The 24,645-nt window shown below is 45.7% G+C and overlaps 1 protein-coding gene across 1 annotated transcript; it reads right to left on the reverse strand.

Annotated features, from left to right (window-relative positions):
- Positions 1–1,381: 1,381 nt before the first annotated feature.
- Positions 1,382–24,003, reverse strand: LOC137353590 (insulin-2-like). The gene is made up of 7 exons (XM_068019950.1): positions 23,968–24,003; positions 23,029–23,094; positions 19,174–19,225; positions 18,852–18,931; positions 17,697–17,760; positions 3,627–3,836; positions 1,382–1,585 (listed from the first exon to the last, which is right to left on the reverse strand). The coding sequence occupies exons 1-7, from the start codon at positions 24,001–24,003 to the stop codon at positions 1,434–1,436; spliced, it is 660 nt and encodes a 219-aa protein (XP_067876051.1). The 3' UTR covers positions 1,382–1,433.
- Between the last annotated feature and the right edge of the window lie 642 nt (positions 24,004–24,645).

Below are 24,645 nucleotides of genomic sequence, written 5' to 3' on the forward strand. Positions count from 1 at the left end.
TCGCCTCAACTACTCCCTGTGATAGTGAGTTCCATATGCTAACCATTCCCTGGGTCAGGAGGTTTCTCCTGAATTCGCTATTAGATTTATTAGTGACTATTATATATTTGTTCAGGGTGGAAGTAGTAAAACATCCTGAAGTGCTTCACAGGAGCGTTATCAGACAAAATTTGATTACTGAGCCACATAAGGAGATATTAGGGCCGATGACCAAAAGCTTGGTCAAAGAGGTAGGTTTCCTGAAGAATCTTAAAGGAGGAAAGAGGTGGAGAGGTTTAGGGAGTGAATGCCACAGCTTAGGGCTCAGGCAGCTGAAGGGATGGCTGCCAATGTTGGAACGATGAAAATCGGGATGCGCAAGAGGCCAGAATTGGAGGAGCGCAGAGATCTCAGAGGGTTGGGGCTTATTCAATCAGAGAAGTCACTGCATAGCTTTCAGGGTTGGGGACACTGTCTGATTTTCTTTTCTCTGTCCAATGCCAATGACACTCAGGCTAATAGTAACCCCATGTTTGTAATCAACAAAGTCAACCATGGTTTGAACCTGGAATGCTGCAGTTTTGTGGTTTGGGCAGTTTTATGTACCCTGCACGTTGACTCAGTGAGCTGTGCATTGATCTGGAGTGACAGACCTTATTCAGTGACTTTGTTCCACAAATTAACATTTAACTTTCTAATTTGTTTAATTTCTGGAATTCTGATCACTTTAAAAATACATTCTTTAGTTAATCCCAAAGATAAAGACAGTATCACAGTATGGGATACATAACACAGGGCATTACAATGTACGGTGTGTTATAGAGCGGGTTGGGTTATAGGCACATATGGTATGGGGTGTGTTATGGGAATCAACAGCAACTTTCACAAATGCAGGATGTCCCAAAGGGCTTCACAGCCAATGAAGTACTTCTGTTCTGTCACTGTTGTAATGTTGGAAACATGGCAGCCAATTTGAGCACAGCAAGCTGCCACGAATGGCCATGTGATAATGACGAGATAATCTAGCTTTAGCGATGTTGTTTGAGTAATAAATATTGACCAGAATGCCAGGGAGAACTCCCCTGCTCGTCTTCAATGTAAGGCCATGAGATCTTTTACACCCACCTGAAAGGGCAGACGGGGCTCATCCGAAAGACCTCTTATCTCTCAGTACAACACAGAAAGACCCTTTTGTGCTTAAGTCCATGGAGCGGGACTTGAACCTAAGACATTGTGACTCAAAGACGTGACAGTGACCCACTAAACTGCGGCTGACACAGAAAGGGCATGCTATAGGTTTAAAGCACTTATTGTGGGTATGGAAGCAGGGTAAATGCGAGTCAGAAATTGTCAGTTTGTTATTAATCATTGATAGGCCAGGCACAGTTGTGTAGGATGCATTATATGGTTTTATTTTCTAATAGGTGTGCAAGGTCTACAGAGGAACACAGGAATCAGTTGCAGTAGCGCTCCAGGTAACCGAGGGAGCATTTGCGGTCACAGCACTGGTCAACAATTCCTCTCTTAAACTTCACCTCCTTCACAATCCGAGTGAATGGGGTTTGCAAGCCATCGATGAACTCGACTGGTTCATTGCTGAAGAAGCCTGCAAAACAGAGACAGATCTTAGAGTGGGGGTAGGGGTGGCTCGGTAGGGGGGTGGTATGGATCTTTGACAACAACAGCTCACATTTACATTGCACCTTTAATGTAGCGGTATCACAACGGCGTTAGAACATAGAACAAAATACAGCACAGAAGAGGCCATTCAGCCCATTGTGTCCGCGCCAGCCGAATAAGCTATCCACCCAAACTAATCCCACCTTCCAGCACTTGGTCCATTGCCCCGCAGGTTACAGTACCTCAGGTGCATGTCCAGGTACCTTTTGAATGAGTTGAGGGTTTCTGCTTCCACCACCATTTTATTTTTATCTTTTTTATTTAGAGATACAGCACTGAAACAGGCCCTTCGGCCCACCGAGTCTGTGCTGACCAACAACCACCCATTTATACTAACCCTACAGTAATCCCTACCTACACTAGGGGCAATTTACAATGGCCAATTTACCTATCACCTGCAAGTCTTTGGCTGTGGGAGGAAACCGGAGCACCCGGCGAAAACCCACGCGGTCACAGGGATAACTTGCAAACTCCGCACAGGCAGTACTCAGAATCGAACCCGGGTCCCTGGAGCTGTGAGGCTGCGGTGCTAACCAGTGAATTCCAGACAGCCATGTTTCTCCTCATGCCCCCTCTAATCCTTCTACCAATCACTTTAAATCTGTGTGCCCTGGTAACTGACCTCCCTGTCAGGGGAAACAGGTTCCTTCTGTCTACTCTATCTAGGTACACCTCAATTAAGTCACCCCTCAGCCTTCTCAATTCCAGGGGAAACAACCCCAACCTATCCAATCTTTCCTCATAGCTGTAACCCTCAAGTCCTGGCAACATTCTTGTAAATCTCCTCTGTACTCTGTCCAGAGCAATTATGTCTTTTCTGTAATGTGGTGACAGAACAGTACGCAATACTCCAGTTTATCCTGTCCCTCAGAATAGATTCTAACAATTTACCCCCCACAGAGGTCAGACTGCCTGGCCTATAACTACCTGGCATATCCCTCGCACCCTTTTTAAACAATGGTACAATATTAGCAGACCTCCAATCATCTGGTACCTCGCCCGCATCTAGTGAGGATTTGACGATGATCCTCAGCGCATCCGCTAATTCCTCCATAGCTTCCTTTAACAGCCTGGGATGCAAAACATCCGGTCCTGGCGATTTATCCACTTTCAGGGATGTCAGACCCTCAAGCACTTATCTTATCTAATATTTCAGACTCCTCCTTTTTAACTGCAATGCCTGCATCAATCCTCTCCTTTGTGAAGACAGAGACAAAAAACTCGTTAAGAACCCTGCCCACATCTTCTGCATTCATGCATAAGTTCCCCTGTACATCTCTGATAGGCCCCACCCTTTCCTTAGTTACCCTCTTACTCTTAATGTACTGATAAAACATCTTCGGGTTTTCCTTGATTTTACCTGCCAATAATTTTTCATGTCCACTCTTTGCTTTTCTAATTTCCTTTTTTACTTCACCCCTGCACTTTCAATACTCCTCTAGGCTTTCTGAAGTATTAAGATTTTTGTGATCATCATAAGCTTTCTTTTTTTGCTTTAACTTACCCTATAAGCTTCTAGATAACCAGAGAGCTCTAGATTAGGTGTTGTCAAGCAAAGTTTGCTAACCGAGCCACATCAGGAGATATTAGGACAGGTACTTGGTTAAAGAGACTGGTTTTAAGGAGGATTTAAAGGAGGAAAGAGAGGGAGAGATGGAGAGGTTTAAGGGAGGGAATTTTAGACCTTAGGGCCGATGTAGCCAATGGTGAAATTATTAAAATCAGGGATGCACGAGAGGCCAGAATTAGCAGCGCGCAGAGATCTCGAGTGTCGTAGAGGCTGGAGAAGGGTACAGAGAGAGGGAGGGGGGCAATGGAAGGATTTGAAAACAAGAAGGGAGAATTTTAAAATTGAGGTGTTGCCAGACTGTGAGCCAATGTCAGTGAGCTCGGGGATGACAGGTGAACAGAGCATTGGAACAGTCAAGCCTGGAGATAACAGAGGCATGGATGAAGTTGGGACTTACGGATTGCCTGATGGAGATTTTCCCCTCTTTTGCCCAGCTGAAAGTAGAATCCTCTGTCCCCGCACACAAAGTGGAGTGTCCTTAACAAATCAGTTCCACACAGGTGCCATGTGATATCCCTTTCGGTCCCCATCATCTGAACCCATACAGGGAGAAGCAGAAGAGGCAAAACTTTTGTCCAGGCAGCCATTGCCAGGAGAAACTGAATGTCTGTTTAACAGGAAAACAAACAGATAATATTCTTTGTCAGTTGAAAACTAACCCTTAGCGAGCATTTAAGCTGCTGCAAAAATACAGTCAATAAGCCCTTCACCATAAAATATTCAAGCGCCAAATGTCATTACTGTTTTACGAACTCATCTCAATAACATTGATTGGTACACTCTTGATCTTTTACCTTTGAACCTGGGGTCAAATCCAGTCTAAAATGAGGGTGCATGACCTCCTCTTTCTGGCGGAGGTTAGATAGCAAGGGAGTTAAACTCTACTCATTCTCCTCAAGGGGACAACTGCAGAGAGTCAGGGATAAGTTAGGACATCCCTCTGAGGCAGTTATACATTGCTAGGGATTACTGAAGTTGACCTGGATTCCAGTTCAGCCCACACTGATGAGACGAAGTCTCCTCTCTCTGACCATAGTTGGTGGGTCTCATATGAAATGAGTTGAGATGTTCCCTGTGCAGATGCCAGTGGACACAAACGGATAGCAACAAATAAACATTAAATAGATTTAGCACAAGCCACACGAGAGAAGGAAACCTTACTTTACCTGGCTGACAGAGGCAACAAATGTACCCTAGTACAGTCTGAGCTCCAGTAGGACTGGCTGTGTATGCAATTGCAGAGAGATGAAGGTACTTAGTGGAGTATGAATGCTTTTATAGAAAGGACGAGAAGCATTGCCACTTGTCTAGCGGGAGGGAAAGCACAGACATGACCCTTATCAATCGAACAAGAGGTATTAACCATTTCATGGGTTGAATGTCATGATTTGAGCAGAAAGACACAAAGCTGGATAATGGATTGACTTGTTAAGCACCACAATGGTTGAATTTTGCTGTAGAAATAGCAGCAACACTAACTGTACTCACAGTTATTAGTGCGGAAATTGGACAGCAAATTCCAGTGCAGTTAAATGTGAAAATCAGGAAGTTGCTGTCCAAGATGCCCTGGTCCTCCAAAAACAGCGTGATAATGGCATCTCATTGAGAGACTCACCATTAAAACACATTGAGTGGTGAGAATTTGCTGCACTTACCGTATAGATACGGGCTAAATGCACCACAGAAAGTTAGAGCTTGTCCATTCTTGTGTACCATTTAAACAGCATGATACATTTTCATTATTGTCATACGAGCTCTTTCGCACTGAAAATTAGCTTTTACAAATGTGGAATCTCATTCCCTCAGATCATTGTTATTGTTCGAGATTTTAAAAAGTGTAATTAAAATTTTTCCAATTTTTTCTTCTTCTCTCTCTTAATCCCATCTTTCTCTCACTTAATTAATTTTACCTTCTATACTTGATTTGACATTGAATTTAATATTCTAACTGACTCTGCTTAGTTCAGACTGCATTGCTCATTGACATCACATGATGTCAAATGCCATTATTAAGTATGGTAGAACTTCCATTCCCTCTGCCTTTCAACTTGTGCCTTATTCATTGGAGCTTTACCTAGAACTGTGAAAAGACTTGCATTTATATAGCTCCTTTCACAACCACCAGATGTCTTAAAGTAGCCAATGAAGTACTTTTTGAAGTGTAGTTACTGCTGTAATGTAGGGAATGCAACAGCCAATTTGTGCACAGCAAGCTCCCACAAACAACAATGTGATAGTGACCAGATAATCTGTTTCTTTTGTGATGTTGATTGAGGGCTAAATATTGTTCAGGACGTGTAGACTGTTATGAACAAAGGATCAAGAGGAGGCCCTTTAGCCTCGCAAGCCTGTTCCATTTAATTAGATCATGGTTGATCTGCATTTCAACTCTACTTGCCTTCATTACATAACCTTTAATACCTTGTCCATCTGGAACTACTTTGTGACTGGTCTCAACTGATTTCATTTCGGATCCATCAACAGTTATCAGAGAGGAAAGACCATCAGTCAAACAATCAGGTGTCTCACTCTGATTGTTACCCAGAAATTGGTGGTGGGAAAAATGATTCAGATATTCCTCTGTTTTTGAACTCATTTCCCAGGTGCAAAAGTAGCAGGGATAGGGGCAGGAAAACTCATGAATGAGTCGTCATCCACTCTGAGATAGATAAAACGAGATTTAGGACTGACACCAGGGGGAACCTTTTTACACAGAGGATTGTGAGGCTGTGGAATTCATTACTGGAGATAATGATTGTAGCAGAGACCATGTCTACATTTAAGAATAGATTTGGGTTGGGGGTTGAAGGAACTGGAAAATAAAAGGTTAGGGGAACAGGACTGGCACATGGAGTTAGGATTACTGCTCATGTGAAGGGTAAACACTAACTCTAATTGGTTGAGCAAGAAAGCCTATTTCCATGTTGTAGTTTCTGTGCAGTTCTGTGGGATCTTTAGATGTAGCGAGTAGGTCTCTTGTTGAATTATGTAGGAGACACGCCAGGCAGGATTCAAACCCTCCAATCGGGAGGGGACTAAGATGTGTTTCTGAGAAGATTCTTAGCAATTTCCCATCATTCAATCATCATAGAACATAGAACATAGAACAGTATAGCACAGTACAGGCCCTTCGGCCCACGATGTTGTGCCGACCCTTTAACCTACTCTAAGATCAAACTACCTACATACCCTTCATTCTACTATCATCCACATACCTATCCAAGAGTCGCTTAAATGTCCCTAATGTATCTGCTTCTACTACCACCGCTGGCAGCGCATTCCACGCACCCACCACTCTCTGTGTAAAGAACCTACCTCTGACAATTCCCCTAAACCTTCCTCCAATCACCTTAAAATTATGCCCCCTGGTGATAGACCTTTCCGCCCTGGGGAAGAGTCTCTGGCTATCCACTCTATCTATGCCTCTCATCATCTTGTACACCTCTATCAAGTCACCTCTCATCCTTCTTCGCTCCAATGAGAAAAGCCCTAGCTCCCTCAACCTTTCTTCATAAGACATGCCCTCCAGTCCAGGCAGCATCCTGGTAAATCTCCTCTGCACCCTCTCTAAAGCTTCCACATCCTTCCTATAATGAGGCGACCAGAACTGAACACAATATTCCAAGTGTGGTCTAACCAGGGCTTTATAGAGCTGCAGCATAACCTTGTGGCTCTCAAACTCAATCCCCCTGTTAATGAAAGCCAACAACCCATACGCCTTCTTAACAACCCTATCAACTTGGGTGGCAACTTTGAGGGATCTATGGACGTGGACCCCAAGATCCCCCTGTTCCTCCACACTGCCAAGAATCCTGTCTTTAAGCCTGTATTCTGCATTCAAATTCGACCTTCCAAAATGAATCACTTCACACTTTTCCAGGTTGAACTCCATCTGCCACTTCTCAGCCCAGCTCTGCATCCTGTCAATGTCCCGTTGCAACCTACAACAACCCTCCACACTATCCACAACTCCAGCAACCTTCGTGTCATCGGCAAACTTGCTAACCCAGCCTTCCACTTCCTCATCCAAGTCATTTATAAAAATCACAAAGAGCAGAGGTCCCAGAACAGATCCCTGCGGAACACCACTGGTCACCGAGCTCCAGGCTGAATACTTTCCATCTACTACCACCCTCTGTCTTCTATGGGCCAGCCAATTCTGTATCCAGACAGCCAAATTTCCCTGTATCCCATGCCTCCTTACCTTCTGAATGAGCCTACCATGGGGAACCTTATCAAACGCCTTGCTAAAATCCATATACACCACATCCACTGCTCTTCCTTCATCAATGTGTTTTGTCACATCCTCAAAGAATTCAATAAGGCTTGTGAGGCATGACCTGCCCCTCACAAAGCCATGCTGACTGTCTCTAATCAAACTATGCTTTTCCAAATAATCATAAATCCTGTCTCTCAGAATCCTCTCCAACAATTTGCCCACCACCGACGTAAGACTGACTGGTCTATAATTCCCAGTGTTATCCCTATTCCCATTCTTGAACAAGGGAATAACATTTGCCACCATCCAATCATTGGTACTACTCCAGTGGACAGTGAGGACGCAAAGATCATCGCCAAAGGCGCGGCAATCTCTTCCCTCGCTTCCCGTAATAACCTTGGGTATATCCCGTCTGGCCCCGGGGACTTATCTATCCTCATGTCTTTCAAAATTTCCAGCACATCCTCCTTCTTAACATCAACCTGTTCGAGCATATCAGCCTGTTTCACGCTGTCCTCACAAACGACCAGGTCCCTCTCACTAGTGAATACTGAAGCAAAATATTCATTAAGGACCTCCCCTACCTCCTCCGATTCCAGGCACAAGTTCCCTCCACTATCCCTGATCGGCCCTACCCTCACTCTGGCCATCCTCTTGTTCCTCACATAAGTGTAGAACGCCTTAGTATTTTCCTTAATCCTACCCGCCAAGACTTTTTCATGTCCCCTTCTAGCTCTCCTAAGTCCATTCTTCAGTTCCTTCCTGGCTACCTTGTAACCCTCTAGAGCCCTGTCTGATCCTTGCTTCCTCAACCCTAAGTAAGCTTCCTTCTTCCTCTTGACTAGCTGTTCCACATCTCTTGTCATCCAAGGTTCCTTCACCCTACCATCCCTTCCTTGCCTCATCGGGACAAACCTATCCAGCAGTCGCAGCAAGTGCTCCCTAAACAACCTCCACATTTCTGTCGTGCATTTCCCTGAGAGCATCTGTTCCCAATTTATGCTCCCCAGTTCCTGCCTAATAGCATTGTAATTCCCCCTCCCCCAATTAAATATTTTCCCATCCCATCTGCTCCTGTCCCTCTCCATGACCACTCAAATGAACCACTTTGAACTTCAGGTCAGCAAACATTGCCGCTTCTTTGATTTTAACAAGTAACCAAGTAATTTGAAGGTTGGAGACGTGTCCCAACACTGTGAGCTAACCACAACCTCAGCAGAATTCCTTTCATACATTAACACACCTCTTTAACCTCCCACAATAGTAATCCTCTGTTTGATTTGACAAATTCATTATAATTGGAGCACAATTATGGGCAGTTCTTGGAATCAGGTTCAGAGTCATCTACGTTAGGATCTTGATGAAGACTATCAGAGACAGACCTTGATCCTTGTATCTGATCCTATTCGAAGTCCATACCCCACAGCAGAAGAAATAAATTTCATTAAAGCGTGAGGAGCATTACTCCCTTCATCTGGAGTGTACATGAAGCCAAATTACTGGTGTAAAACAGAGCAAGACTATGACTCAGTAAAAGCATTTCCACCCTGGTGTCTGCAAATCCTAAGTTCATACCCTGCTTCTGAAAGTCCTCAGTCTGAATCCTGGCTTGATATCCAGTGGGATATTTGTGTTTGGCGGTTGTGGGTGACTCTCCCCTTCATCATCTGGGGGTTCAGGAGCCCATAAAATCCTCCCAGTGTGAAGGATTACCTTGCCCCACCCCCATCAGCTGTTATAAAAATGATCGTGACCCATGGAATCAGTGATCTTGTCAGACTGTTAATCAGCCGTTGAAATGTCTTCATGCCTTCACATTGTTTTCCAATGCAGAAAGAGTCTGCATAAATAAGTATGTTCCAATGATACATCAACCATAAAAGAGATGCTTGCACTTAGATAGTGTAATCTCAAGAGTATTAGCAGAGTGCTTTCCAGCTAATGTAGTGCACAGCAAGCTCCCAAAAACAACACTGATCTAATGCTTTTGTGATGTTGGTTGAGGGATGAATAGTGGCTGGGAGGCTCGGGAGAACACCCCTGCTCTTCTGCAAAGTAGTGGCCGTGGGATCTACATCTGCCTCAGAGGGGACCTCAGTTTAACGTCTCATCTGAAAGACAGTACAGCGTCCGTTTGGAAGTCCGTCTGAATTTTGTGCTCAAGTCTCTGGAGTGGGACTTGAGCCAGCAATCTTCTGAGTCACAGTGTTACCCACTGAGCCGCGGCTAACACTGATAGTGATAAACAAAGACAGTGTAGGCACGGTGAGAGTTAACAGCAAGCTAGTGGCTGGAGGGCGGACGTTCCTGTTGAAGTGCGTTGTGACTGACAGCTTTTGGAGAGCGAGAACGAGTGAAGGCTGAATGGGCCGGGCATGCTAGGACTGGCTGAGGGGAGGGTGCAGATCCAGTTGACAAACCGGCTCTCTCATTCCAGGAAGAGCTGGGCTGCGTGGCAGAGCGTACGGCGAGGATCCCGCTGCCAGCAGAGTAGCAATTCTGAGGTGCCACGGGCAATGGAGATCCCGCACACACAGCGTGCCACCCTGGCACTGGACATAGGCGCCCCAAGAGATTGGAAGGGGAGGGTGAGCCCGCCCACTCGGCCTCAACTGCGACGGCGCTGCCAGGCTCCTAACGGGCTCTCCAACACCAGCTCGCGGCGCAATGAGCGGGAGAGGAACCGGGTCCGGCTTGTCAACCTGGGCTTTGCCAACCTGCAGCAGCATGTCCCCCAGCTCGGGCCGGGCAAGAGGATGAGTAAAGTGGACACCTTGCGTTCAGCGGTTGAATACATCCGGGGCCTGGAGGTCCTGCTGCGCGATCAGGGCTCTGGGGACTCCCAACTATCTCCCAGCTCTGTGGCAGACAGAAGCTCCCTCTCTGACTCCCCCCTCTCCTCTTACTCCTCCGAAGATGTCTCTCACGACTCCCTGTGCTCTGAGCGGGAATTAACGGTCTACAAGGACTGGCTGGGGATTGAATGACCAGGTGAGTTACCACTCGACAACACCCTCCGGCCGCGGCTATTTTCACAAAGAGATGCAGGGCTGAGACCCACTGCTCTAGACATTCCCCCACAACAGCTGGATAGTCTAGGAGGGAAGTTGTGATTAAACAGGAAATTGTGCTTAGGTGATGCCAAGCTCACATTGTAAAAGAAAGAATTTGGATTTATATAGCCACTTTCACAGAATGTCCCAAAGCACTTTACAGCCAATTAACTACTTTTTGAAGTGTAGTCACTGTAGGAAACGTGGCAGCCAATTTGAGCACAGCAAGATCCCACAAACAGCAAGGTGAGAATGAATGGATAATCTGTTTCACTGACGTTGATTGAGGGATAAATATTGGCCAGGACCCTGGGGAGGACTCCCCTGCTATTCTTTGAAATAGCACTGTGTGATCTTTCACATCAACATAAGAGAGCAGACGGGGCTACTGTTTAAAGTCTCATCTGAAAGACGATACTTCTGAAAGTGAAGAACTCCCTCAGTATTGCACTGGGAGTGTCAGCCTGGATTCTGATCTCAAGTGTCTGGAGTGGGACCTTGAACCTTCTGCCTCAAAGGCTACCTATTGAGACATATATCTTTGGCCTCCTTATCTCGAGAGACAATGGGTAAGCACCTGGAGGTGGTCAGTGGTGTGTGGAGCAGCGCCTGGAGTTGCTATAAACCCCAATTCCAGAGTGACAGGCTCTTCCACAGGTGCTGCAGAAAAATTTGTTTGTCGGGGCTGTTACACAGTTGGCTCTCCCCTTGCGCCTCTGTCTTTTTTCCTGCCAACTACTAAGTCTCTTCGACTCGCCACATTTTAGCCCCGTCTTTATGGCTGCCCGCCAGCTCTGGCGAACGCTGGCAACTGACTCCCACGACTTGTGATCAATGTCACAGGATTTCATGTCGCGTTTGCAGACGTCTTTAAAGCGGAGACATGGACGGCCGGTGGGTCTGATACCAGTGGCGAGCTCGCTGTACAATGTGTCTTTGGGGATCCTGCCATCTTCCATGCGGCTCACATGGCCAAGCCATCTCAAGCGCCAGCTGACACCAAAAATGATCTATAAGGGAAGACTGACAGAGGTGAGGAGTTCCACAGTTTGGAGTCCTGTGAAAGAGTGAGTTAGAATAGGAGACACTAGATATGAATAGTTTTAATTTGGACACAGATTGTTCCCAAATGTGGCGTATCAGATTTAATAGTAAGAGTCTGACTCCAGCATCGAGCAAGGAACAGATCTCACAGGGGTAGTAGGCCGGAGAAGCAGGGGTATGGGTTTGTGTCTCTTACCCTGACCTGCACTCCCTGATTGCGATTTCCCTTTTGGGAACAAACTATTGCAAGTCATGTCCAAGGATAAAAGGCTGAATAAAATGCAGAGAGAAATTATTTCCTCTGGTGGGAGCGAGTCCAGAACAAGGAGGCACCACCTTAAAATTAGAGCCAGGCCGTTTGTGGGTTGCGGGGGAGGGGTGGTGGTGGTGGGATGATGTCAGGAAGCACTTCTTCACACAAAGAATAGTGGAACATTTTCCCTCCCTAACAGCATTGTGGGTGTAGCTACACCGCACAGACTTCAACAGTTCAGGAAGGTGGCTCACCACCACTTTCTCAAGGGCAATTAGGGATGGACAATAAATGCTGGCCTTGCCCGCGATGCCCACATCCCATAAATGTATAAAAAAAGTCTGGCGCTCACTCTCCCCCCAAAAAATTGTTGAGGTTGGGGAGAGGGCGGAGGTTTCAATTGAAAATTTCAAAACTGTGATTGAAAGATTGTTGTTAGACAAAGGGGGTTACGGGTTAAGATGGGTAAATGGAGTCAAAATACAGATCATCCGTGATCTGATTGAATGGCGGAACAGCCTGGAGGGGCTAATTCTGTCTCCACAGTATTACAGGACACACTGTCAGCAGCTTACATAGCCTAGGAATTAGTGCTCAATGTGCTCACCTCAAACTCCTCTCTCCGATTTGAATGGAGGCAATGGGCTGGTTATCCAAGATTCTGTACCATGCCATCACTCACAGTAACTCCCAGGCTCACATCTGGGGTTCAGACAAAGCGTTGGTGCATTTCACAGCATCGTTACAGCGCAGAAGGAGGCCATTCGGCCCGTCGTGTCCGCCCTGGCTCTCTGAAAGAGCAATTCATTCAGTTCCATTCCCCTGCCTTCTCCCCGTAACCCTGCACATTCTTCCTTTTCATATAACAGCCTAATTCCCTTTTGAATGCTTCAATTGAACCTGCCTCCACCACGTTCTCAGGCAGCGCATTCCAGACCTTAACCACTCGCTGTGCGAAAACGTTTTTCCTCATGTCACTTTTGCTTCTCTTACCAAATACTTTAAATCTGTGCCCTCTCGTTCTCCATCCTTTCACGAGTGGGAACAGTTTCTCTCTATCTACTCTGTCCAGACCTTTCATGATTTTGAATACCTCGATCAAATCACCTCTCAGCCTTCTCTTCTCCAAGGAAAACAGTCCTAACTTCTCCAATCTATCTTCATAACTGAAATTCCTCATCCCTGGAACCATTCTCATGAATCTTTTCTGTACTCTCTCCAATGCCTTCATGTCTTTCCTAAAGTGCGGTGCCCAGAATTGGACGCAGTGCCCCCCTAACTGAGGCCGAACTAGTGTCTTATACAAGTTCAACATAACTTCCTTGCTCTTGTACTCTCTGCCCCTATTAATAAAGCCCAGGATACTGTATGCTTTATTAACCACTCTCTCAGCCTGTCCTGCCACCTTTAGTGACTCATGCACATATACACACAGGTCCCTCTGTTCCCGCACCCCCTTTACAATTGTACCCTTTATTTTATATTGTTTCTCCATGTTCTTCCTAACAAAATGCATCACTTTACATTTCTCTGCATTGAACTTCATCTGCCATTTCCCAACACCTTCTGTTTAAAGTGAGCCCAATATATTTCAAAGCAACCTGGTGTAGGCACAATTCGCTTTTATTTATTTGATTGGTACTGTTCCTGTCTGAAAAGCTAACCCTCATGTAGTCAGTTCCCTTGGCTTAGCGACAGTGTTACAAATAGCACAGAGGAACTTTTAATCATAGAAAGTTGCCCAGGAACAGCACTGATCAGTACCTGAAATAAAAGCAAAATACTGCGGATGCTGGAAATCTGATATAAAAACAAGAAATGCTGGAACCACTCAGCAGGTCTGGCAGCATCTGTGGAAAGAGAAGCAGAGTTAACTTTTCGGGTCAGTGACCCTTCTTCGGAATTCAGTTCTGAAGAAGTGTCACTGACCCGAAACGTTAACTCTGCTTCTCTTTCCACAGATGCTGCCAGACCTGCTGAGTGGTTCCAGCATTTCTTGTTTTTATATCTGATCAGTACCTGTATTGATATAAGTGTGCTGTAGCTGTCAGAGAGTGCAGGGAGATGAGTTAAAAGCACCGCATGTAATTGGATAGAACGAAGAAGGGAATGAAGGGATATGCAACCAGGGTGAGGAAATATGATTGGGAGATCACATTTAACTCAGGCAGGAATTGGGAGTCAAGGAGGGCAGTAGAGTGGGAGGACTCCAGCACGGGGGATTTTCCTCACCTCATGTCTGGGTCTGTTGTACACTCATTGATAGAGATTGATCGCTGTGATTAATCAATAACTCCATTATCATTGTATCATGTGACCACAAGTTGGTAGAAGGCAAGCTAGAAGAACACTGACCGTGCAGCAATTCCTCTGTCCCCTACACTGTGTGGCTGGATTCAGTAGACAGAAACAGCACTGACTTAGTCCTTGGGATATTAGGAGTGTTTCTCAATCCAGCGCTCATGTCACCAACAGAGAGCAACTTGGAAAATTGCAGACAGAATCTGCTGATTTGCTCTCAGTTTAACAGACTGATTATCATGGGCTCTGTGCTCAGACTCTCCACAGTCACCTCCTAATATATTTGACTCTCTGCCTCCCACTTCCTGACCCCACCTCTTGAGAGACTTGTATCCCAGAGGTGAAGAGCCAGGGTGCTGAGTGAGCACATGTCCCGCATTCGGTTCCCAATGAGTGGTTTTAGACGAGAAAAGATATTGGCGAAATAAGCAGACTGTTCAGCGAAGCAATGAAAATTGAACTGGAGGTTGCACAAGCGCAATTCATAAACATCATAACCTCCATGTGGTTGGGGAAACATTTGGAGGAGACTCTGAAAAAAGGATTACGGTGAATCAGCACATTTAAAAAGGAGCAGGATCCAATCAGTTAAGAAGGAGATTGTGGGCTAGAGAGATGTCAAAGAGCTTGCATTTATATAACCAAATTTATGACCTTAGCATGTCGCAAAGCTCTTTGCTGCCAATGTATTACTTTTTGTTTTGAACTGTAGTCACTGTTGTAATGTAGGAATACTTATATTTCTGGGGGGTGGTGGGGGGGGGGGGGGGGTGGTGGTTTGACGTAAGGAAGGAACTGGTAGAGGGAATTAACAGTTACAGTGTTCCAAAGTCCAAGATACAGTAAGCTTACATATAGACTATGGTTGGATGGGCTGAATGGTCTTTTCTTGCTCCAGAACTTACATTATGTCCTGTGGCTCTGTCTGACTTTCACATCTGTAGGGTAATACTCTTGCTTAACAAAAATCTATCAATTTCAGTTTTGACATTTTCAATTGACCCCCAGATTTCTACTCCCCTTAGTGTGAAGAAGTGATTCCTGATATCACCCCTGAATGGCCTGGCTCTAATTTTAAGACTCACCCGCACCCACCACCCCACCACCCCCCCACCCCCCTGCACCAAGTCGCCCATGTTTCACAGCTATACAGTGAGTTGTTGAGAACACCGGCCTTATAAACCATCGGCTTGGTCCTAAAGGTCGACGCAAGTCGGCCAAAGATGGTAGATGCTTTCCCTATGCGTGTATCAAGCTCTGCATCAAGGGACAGATTGTCTGTCACCGTAGACCCAATGTAGCAGGTTTGCTAACCACTTTCAGAAGGGTGTTATTTAGTGTGATCAGGGGGTCCAGCCCTAGATGCAGCCTAACTGCAGCTTTATACAACTGAAGCATAACGTCCACTATTTGTACCCCGGTCAGGACAAGATGGGGCCGGTAATTGCCTAAATATCTGTTGACACTGCCTACCCTCTCACACCCTTGCGGGTGAAGTACCAGGATTAATCACCCAAGGAGAAAACTGAACAAAGGGACACGGGGACTTTACAAGCATAGGAGCTTACAGCACAGAGGACAGTTGGTTCTTTGAAAGAGCTATCCAATTATTCTCACTCCCCTGCTTTTCTCATGTAGCCCTGGCTCTCCTTTTCAAATATATATCCAATTCACTTTTCAAAGGAACTCAAATGGCCAACAGGTTAGTGCAGGGATGTGTCCAGGATATGGATTTACCTTGAAAGGTTGGCTCATGAGCCATACGGAACTATCATCAGGCTTGTGATGGAATATTAATATAGGGACGTCACTATTCTGGAACCCACTCAAATCCATTAGTTTTGGATTCCAAGAGCTGGTCTATGGGTTTGGATTGGTGTCAATAAATTAGACAGCAAATCCATTCTGTGATTTCAAGGAACCTCCTGCATGCTTCTGGAAACCAAGTGTAAATATTCTAGTTTTTACACTTGCACAACTATTTTGGTGGGTGGTAGGTGCGTGTAGTTGTCATAGTAACACAAGAAGTTCTTGAGAGCAAGATTAAGCAACCACAGCTTGCATTCGTATAGCGCCTTTAGTCCCCAGGCACTTATTAGGAGCGTTAACAGACAAAAATCTGTTAACGAGCTAAAGAAGGAGACATTAGGACAGGCGGCCAAAAGCTTGGCCAAAGAGGTAGGTTTTAAGGAGCGTCTCAAAGGAAGAGAGAGTGGTCAAGAGGCAGAGAGGTTTAGAGATGGAATCCCAGAGCTTCGGACCCAGGCAGCTTAAGGCACAGATACTAATGGTCAACTGGTCAGCAACTGAGTGAACTGATGCTTCAAGGTATAAGTTTGTTTTCATCGGCTGAGAATCAAAGTCCATTGTTCCCAACACCGTCAAAGTTGAAGGATGAAGAGGACAAATCAGGCCCCATGTGTTGGAGGAGGAACAGAAGGGGAGAAATAGAAAAATAGAGAGAAGGAAAGATAAAAAGAGTGCCTTAATGACCATAGGATGTCCCGAAATTCTTCACAGCCAATGAAGTGAAGGCGGTCAGCAAGCTGCACATAACCGGTGAGTGGCTGCATTCTGACACCACAGGCCCCTCATCTCCCGGTGACCCAAACCTACCCCACCCCACAATCCCTCTACCAAACTCTGAACTGTCCACGTCAGGTGATCCCACACATCCAGGGTCCCTGCAACGCAAAACGGCTGGAATCACGACAGAGACCCAGCAGAGAAGTTTCCTGCCTCTGCCCTCCTAGACATGCCAAACAATTGGTGCGGAGGGCGGAGTGGGGGCCGAGGCCATACTTTATTGATGCAAATATGAGGAATAGAAGGTCTGGGAGCCCTTTGAGCTTCACCCGACTCGAAACGGCATCTATGAGATAAGAGGGAGAGAAGATTTAGACATGGGTGAAGAGGTGGTGGAGAGGGAGAGAGAAAACAAACTAATTTATGCTTTTGTTTATTTGCAGGCGTTTGAGTTATTTGGTCCAAAGATTTCTTAAAGGGAAGTGGCTGCACTGTTATTTTTTCCCATTTTTCTGTACGCTGATAAAAAAACTCCTCTGCACAGGGACTGCGGTCAAAAAGGATGGGGCTTTACTATCTCAAACTGTTTCTATCTTGGAACTATGAATGCCATCATCAGCCTGCACCTCTCCAAGGTTTCCAGGTTCAAATGGATGTTATTTATGTTGTACATATTGTAAATGTAGAGGTTTTGTTAAGATATATTGGGAGCTCGAGTAACTGGTCTGCCTCCTCGCAAGCAGGAAGTGGGAAAAGTCTGGGTATTGAGGCATGCCAAGTGCTACCCAGAGACTCGACGGCCAATGTGCTTTTCCGGGATATTCCTGGTTCATCTGCCAAGGTTGCAAGAGGGATAACCGCTGGGAAATGCCTCCCCACTTCCTGTTGTAGATAACTGTCCACACAAACAGTCTGCCACGCCCCTAGGCAGTATCACATTTCCTACTTATCGCTTCCCCAAACCGTCAAGGATGTTCATCAGTCAATGCGTGGCAGGAAGCTGCACGTGTCTGGAAGACCACCTGCTCAAGAGACCGCTTGTCGAGAGTGGCTCCGTCATCTTATTCGCACCTGTACAGCAAGCTGAAGCCGACTGGATACACCTGTGCATACAGACCACTTGTATAAGAGGCAACTGTTCACAAAAAAAAGGAATTTGCGATTAGTTAGCACCTTACTGAGCTCCAAAACAATCCACGTTCACTGATTGCAATGGATTAACACAGCAGCATTTCTGTACGGAGTTAGACTTCACAAAGGGCAATGACCAATGTTTTGGGTGGTGCAGATTGAGGCAAGCTCTCTGCTCTTCTTCAAACTGCTCCATTGGATCTTTATTATCACTCCAATTAATACCCCAACTGAGCATTCTGTCCCCTTGTACTACTTTATAACCAGTTGCCAGAGGCAGCTTTCACTGTCAGCCATGGCTCAATAGGTTGTGAGTTCAAATCTGACTCCAGAGACATGCACACAAAATCGAGTTCAGTGCAGAGGGAGTGCTGCACTGTCAGAGGTGTCATCTATCAGATGAGCCATTAAGCCAAGGTTCCGTCTGCCCCCTCGATGAACATAAAAGATCGAAGAAGCGTTCTCCCTATTTTCTTGTCCAATATTTATCCCTCAAGCAACATAATTAAAACAGATTATCTGATCAATATCACATTGCTGTTTGTGGGATCTTGCTGTGTGCAAAATGGCTGCTGCCTTTTCTACATTACAACAGTGACCACACTTCAAAAAACGACTTCATTGGCTGTAAAGCGCTTTGGGACGTCCTGGAGTTATGAAAGGCGCTATATAAATGCAAGGTCTTTCTTTCTATCTCAGGTGATTACTAACTGAGGCTGCGTGAGACGGAAAATGAACGGTTGCACTTTGAATAACTTATTTACCTCACAATTAGACAAGGTCTCTGAATGATTGGAAGCATCCAAAGTGAGTTTGGAGATGGGCCTGTCAGGCTTTGGATTTACTGTTGCAGCATGTCCTGTGGAAATAAAGGAAGGGATAGTCACTCACTCTCTTTCTGTTGAAGGGCTGCAGTCCAGAGTCAAGAGTTGCTCAAAGCCACTCTGAAGAGTGTTCCAAGATGCGGATTTGGGACAGGGCGCTGGGATGTAGCTGCCACACAGTGAGCTCTGTGCGTCTCCATGGGCAGTGGAGACCAACACACAGGAAGCAAGATGGGGCTAGGGGAGGCTGCAGTCAAACCAAAGGCCCTACTTGTTGGAAACAACACTGAATCCCAACGCCATTCACAACAAGTGTAGTGGTTGTGTTACTGGACTCATTAATCCAGAGGCCTGGACAAACAAGCCACAGAACGTGAGTTCAAATCTCATTGTGGCACTTTGAGTACTTGAATGCTCTTTAAAAAATCTGGATATAAGGAGGAGAAACCATCAACCTTATTATGAAAAGCCAACTGGTTCAGTAATGTCCCTTTAGGGAAGGGAAGCTACCATCCCGGACTGGCCCTGTATGTGACTCCAGTTCCACACCAATGTGGCTCACTCTGAAATGGCTTAGTGAGCCATCCAGTTACCACCACCTTCTCGGGGCAGCTCAGGGATGGCCTTGCCTGTGACGTCCACATCCTGAGAATGAAGCACAAAAAAAATACATATCCTTCCAGGGCATTAAGGGAGTTGGAGCTCAAACCTGCTAAGGAACATGGGTGAAGGATCACATTGCCAGGTGCTCCTGGAATCTGGGACAAAGAGGGGTTTGAAAATGGGTGTGGGGTTCTATGTGGTTCTATGTGCTTTTGAAACCTGCGGTATTGTAGTACTTTTGATTGTTCTCTGTTTCCTGTTCAGTGTACAAATGTAAAATGAAACAGTAAAATCATTTTTATACGAAAGAAATGAGACCTCACATCTTGCATGTTAGTCTCAGTATGTGTGTAGAGTGTATGTGTGAATGTGTGAGAGTATGTGTGTGTGTGTGTGTGTGTGTGTATGTGAGTGAATGTGTGAGTGAGGATGTATGTGTGTGTGTGAAAGAGAGTGCATGTGTGTGTGAGTGAGTGTGTGATTGTGTGTGAGTGAGTGAGTGTGTGATTGTGTGTGAGTGAGTGAGTGAGTGATTGTGTGTGTGTGTGAGTGAGTGAGTGATTGGAGTGTGTGATTGTGTGTGTGAGTGAGTGAGTGAGTGAGTGTGTGATTGTGTGTGTGAGTGAGTGTGTGAGTGAGTGAGTGTGTGAGTGAGTGTGTGAGTGTGTGATTGTGTGTGTGTGTGAGTGAGTGAGTGAGTGATTGTGTGTGTGTGTGAGTGAGTGAGTGATTGGAGTGTGTGATTGTGTGTGTGAGTGAGTGAGTGAGTGAGTGTGTGATTGTGTGTGTGTGTGTGAGTGAGTGAGTGTGTGATTGTGTGTGAGTGAGTGTGTGAGTGTGTGATTGTGTGTGTGTGTGAGTGAGTGAGTGTGTGATTGTGTGTGTGAGTGAGTGTGTGAGTGTGTGATTGTGTGTGTGAGTGTGTGAGTGTGTGATTGTGTGTGAGTGAGTGAGTGTGTGATTGTGTGTGTGAGCGAGTGTGTGAGTGTGTGATTGTGTGTGTGTGTGAGTGAGTGAGTGAGTGAGTGATTGTGTGTGTGTGTGAGTGAGTGAGTGATTGGAGTGTGTGATTGTGTGTGTGAGTGAGTGAGTGAGTGAGTGAGTGAGTGTGTGATTGTGTGTGTGTGAGTGAGTGAGTGAGTGAGTGAGTGAGTGTGTGTGTGAATGAGTGATTGTGTGTGTGAGTGAGTGTGTGAGTGTGTGATTGTGTGTGTGTGAGTGAGTGAGTGAGTGATTGTGTGTGTGAGTGAGTGAGTGTGTGATTGTGTGTGTGAGTGAGTGTGTGAGTGTGTGATTGTGTGTGAGTGAGTGTGTGATTGTGTGTGTGTGTGAGTGAGTGAGTGAGTGATTGTGTGTATGTGTGAGTGAGTGAGTGATTGGAGTGTGTGATTGTGTGTGTGAGTGAGTGAGTGAGTGAGTGTGTGATTGTGTGTGTGTGTGCGAGTGTGTATGTGTGTGGGTGAGTTTGTGAGTGAGTGCATGTTTCTGTAGTGGATTATAATCCTATCTTTTTGCGGGACTATTCCAGATCGGATGTGCTTCTCAGATGATCACTCTCAACTTAAGGTTGAGAAAGACAGATCCTAAAGACACTTGAATGGGTCTGAAGGACTGATCTAACTCTCCCGAAAGGAAAGGAACCAGCTGAGAATATTACCATCCTCCAGATAACCTTTTTAACAAGTTTCAGTCAGATTATAATAACCTGGATATTATCAGGGTCTGGGAATCTCTCCTCAGTAATGTACCTCTCCATCAAAGAGTGTACAGAGATGGGTTCACAAGTTAGCGATTCAGAAGACTATGTGAGACAATATAAATTCTAAATATATTAAAGTTTATTAAAGAACCGAACATGAAATTCACAGTTGGTGAGGCAGTCAATCACAATGTTAATATTTCGAGTAAAAGATAGGAAGTACAATCTTGTTTCTGGTAGAGAATCTAATAGAGTGTGTGATTCCTAAAAACAGTATTTTTACTTTATTATTAATGAATTCAGAACTTATCGGCAGGAATGTCAGAGCTAAAGAAGAGACACTGGCTGGAAATGTCCTCTCAATGTGTAACATTCGCAGCTCTGAATCCGAAGGTTTGGTTCAAGTTCCACTCCAGAGACTTGAATACGTAATCTGGATTGATTCTCACAGTGCAGTACTGAGGGAGTGCTGCACTATCGGAGGTACTGTCTTTAAGATGGGATGTTAACCCGAGGCCTCGGCTGCCTTCTCAGTGAATGTAAAAGATCCCACGGCCATTATTTTGAAGAAGAGGGGGGGAGTTCTCCCTGGTGTCCTGGCAAATATTTACCTCTCATTCTACATCTCGAAAAACAGTGATGGTTATTAGTGTTTGTGGGATCTTGCTGTGCACAAATTGGCTGTGCGCGTTTCCTACATTACAGCAGTGATGACACTTCAGAAGTATGTTAATAGCTGTAAAGCGCTCTGTGGTGTCCTAAGGTCGTGAAAGGCACTACTTAAATGCAAGTCTTCTATTTTTTTTGTTCTGCTCCTTGAAAGATTCAAACTGACAATAGGAGGGACGATATTTACTTAGGGCATTCGCTTTCTGATTTACTTACTAATGGAGCGTGGGAACACGACAATGTACTCAATAAACAGGACATGCTGGATCCTCCCATGTGATAATAGGACTTCTACTCCTTGCTAACATCCTGAATGAAGTAACTATAGTTTCAATAAGTGACTTAGATGAAGGAATAGAGAATTGTTTCCAACGTCTACGAACACACAAACTCAGCCCCTCAAGCCTGCTCCGCCATTTGATAAGATCGTGGCTGAACTGATTATGGCCTCAACTCCACTTTCCTGTCTACCTGCTCTAACCTCTTGTCAATCAAGAATCTATCTAACTCAGCCTTAAAAATATTCAACACTTGTCATTTACTAAGTGGCTCAGTAAGTAGTGTTGACGGGAACAGAAAGTTGCAAAGGGACATTCGACCAAGAATGATAAATCAGAGTGTTTTCTAAATGGTGAGAAGCTAGTAACTGCAGAGGAGCAGAGAGAGTTAGGGGTCCCAATACAGCAATTACTAAAAACTAGTGGGCAGGTACAAAAACAAATTAAAACAGCTAATAGACTCTTAGTCTTCATCTCAAGGGGGAGAAGTCCCTGCAGAAGTTCACTCCCACTATCGAGGCTGACACTTCAGTGCAGTACTCACGGAGTCCTGCACTGCCGGAGATGGCAGCTTTCAGATGAGATGTTAAACCATGGCCCCATCTACCCTCTCAGCTGGGTGTAAAATATCCTGTGGCCACTATTGCAGGAAGAGTACGGAGTTCCCTCCAGTGTCCTGGTCAACATTTACCCCTCAACCAAGTTCACCAAAACGGACCATCCAATCATTTATCTCATTGCTGTGGGATCTGGCTGTGTTCTGTGTAAAGTTCTATATAAATACAAGTTCTTTATCGTTCCATTTTGAGTCTTGTACGATTTGATAATGAGTCAGTTGAAAGATTTAACAGACCTGGCAATGGGAACTACCTTCAGGGCAGTTGAAGCACTCTATAGAGATATTTCTGCAAATAGATCACTCCTTGCTGAACAGGTGAATGTCTCACCCAGTTAACACCCACATGCCTGTCGGGTATGTTAAATAATGTGGATAAACATTTTGAAGTGCGTCAGGGACAACAGTCTTTCAGTGCAACCCAAGTGGATCCTGATAACCAGTTGAGTACAATTCCTTTCTCAATTTTTAAGAGTTCACTTTGTGGCAGTAGTTTGTAAGCCATTAGCTGTGGGTTTTTTGGGTGATGATGCCCCTGCTCAGCACTGTCAGCACAATGCTACCGTGTCAATATATGACCCACCATCGCGTCTCGATGTGACCTCATAGGAAATGCCATCACACTCAGAGGTCCTTCAGCAGACCAGTACTGTAATGACAATAGGACATGAGAACCTGGCAGAAATCAGATGGCAAGATGGGGGCATGGGGAGGAGCGGGGTTTAAAATGCTGCCGGAAAGTCTTCCCCCCAGCTCCCCTCAACAGATGAAGAAAATGTAAGACTTGCATTTCTATAGCACCTTTCACAACCTCAGGACGTCCCAAAGCGTTTTACAGCCAATGAAGTACTTTTGAAGTGTAGTCACTGTTGGAATGTAGGAAACAGGGCAGCCAATTTTCACACAGCAAGATCCCACAAACAACAGAGTGATAGTGACCAGATAATCTGTTTTTGTGATGTTGACTGAGGGATAAATATTGGCTGGAACACCGGGGAGAACTCGCCTGCACTTCTTCAAAATAGTGCCATGGGATTTTTCACGCTCACCTGAGAGGCCAGATGAGACCTGAGTTTGATGTCTCAACTGAAAGCTGGCACCGCTGACAGTGCAGCACTCCCTCAGTACTGACCCCCCAACAGTGCAGTGCTCCCTCAGTACAGACAGTTCAATAGTACAGCACTCCCTCAGTACCGACCCTCCGACAATGCAGCACTCCCTCAGTACTGACCCTCTGACAATGCAGCACTCCCTCAGTACTGACCCTCCGGCAGTGGAGCACTCCCTGAATACTGACTCCGACAGGGCAGCACTCCCTCAGTACTGACCCTCCAACAGTGCAGTGCTCCCTCAGTACTAACCCATCAATAGTACAGCACTCCCTCAGTACTGCCCCTCTGACAGTGCAGCACTCCCTCAGTACTGACTCTCCAAAAGTGCAGCACTCCTTCAGTACTGACTCTCCAACAGTGCAGCACTCCCTCAGTACTGACTCTCCAACAGTGCAGCACTCCCTCAGTACTTCACTGGGAGTATCAGCCTGGACTTTTGTGCTCATGATGGGCCAGGGACCATTCCCCAGGTCCGCGGGCTGCAGCCTCCTGCAGTCGAATTCCCGCGCCCTCCCATGAATGGGACCACAGGAAAATTAATTTCAATGAAGCTTGGCTGTGAAGAGGAGTCCTGGGACTCCTCGGGTTTACCAGCCACTCTGGGGATCCCACACTCTGTTCCCGCCACCTGCACTGTTGAATTGGCACCTGAGTTCCCCGAGCCAGCAGTGAATACAGGGTCAACCCTCTGCATAGGCCAGTGCCGCAGACTGGATTGTTATTTTGAGTTGCTTGTCTTGGAATTTGCCTTTACATATTCTGAACACTCTTGCTTGGGATATGTGTGTTGCTAGTGAGGTCAGTATTTGTTGTCCTTTAGGAGTTTCTTTTGAGAAGGTGGCCAAGAGCTAGTTTATGAACCGCTGCAGTCCTTGTGGTGTAGGTACACCCACAGTGCTGTTGGAAAGGGAGTTCCAGGATTTTGACCCAGCGACAGTGAAGGAACGGTGATATAGTTCCAAGTCAGGATGGTGGGTGACTTGGAGGAGAACTTGCAGGTAGTGGTGTTCCTATGCATCTGCTGCCCTTGTCCTTCTAGGTGGTAGAGGTCGCGGGTTTGGAAGGTGCTGGTGCGTTGTTGCAGTGCA

Source organism: Heterodontus francisci, chromosome 41 (genome assembly GCF_036365525.1).
Source record: "Heterodontus francisci isolate sHetFra1 chromosome 41, sHetFra1.hap1, whole genome shotgun sequence".
Classification (NCBI taxonomy): Eukaryota; Metazoa; Chordata; class Chondrichthyes; order Heterodontiformes; family Heterodontidae; genus Heterodontus; species Heterodontus francisci.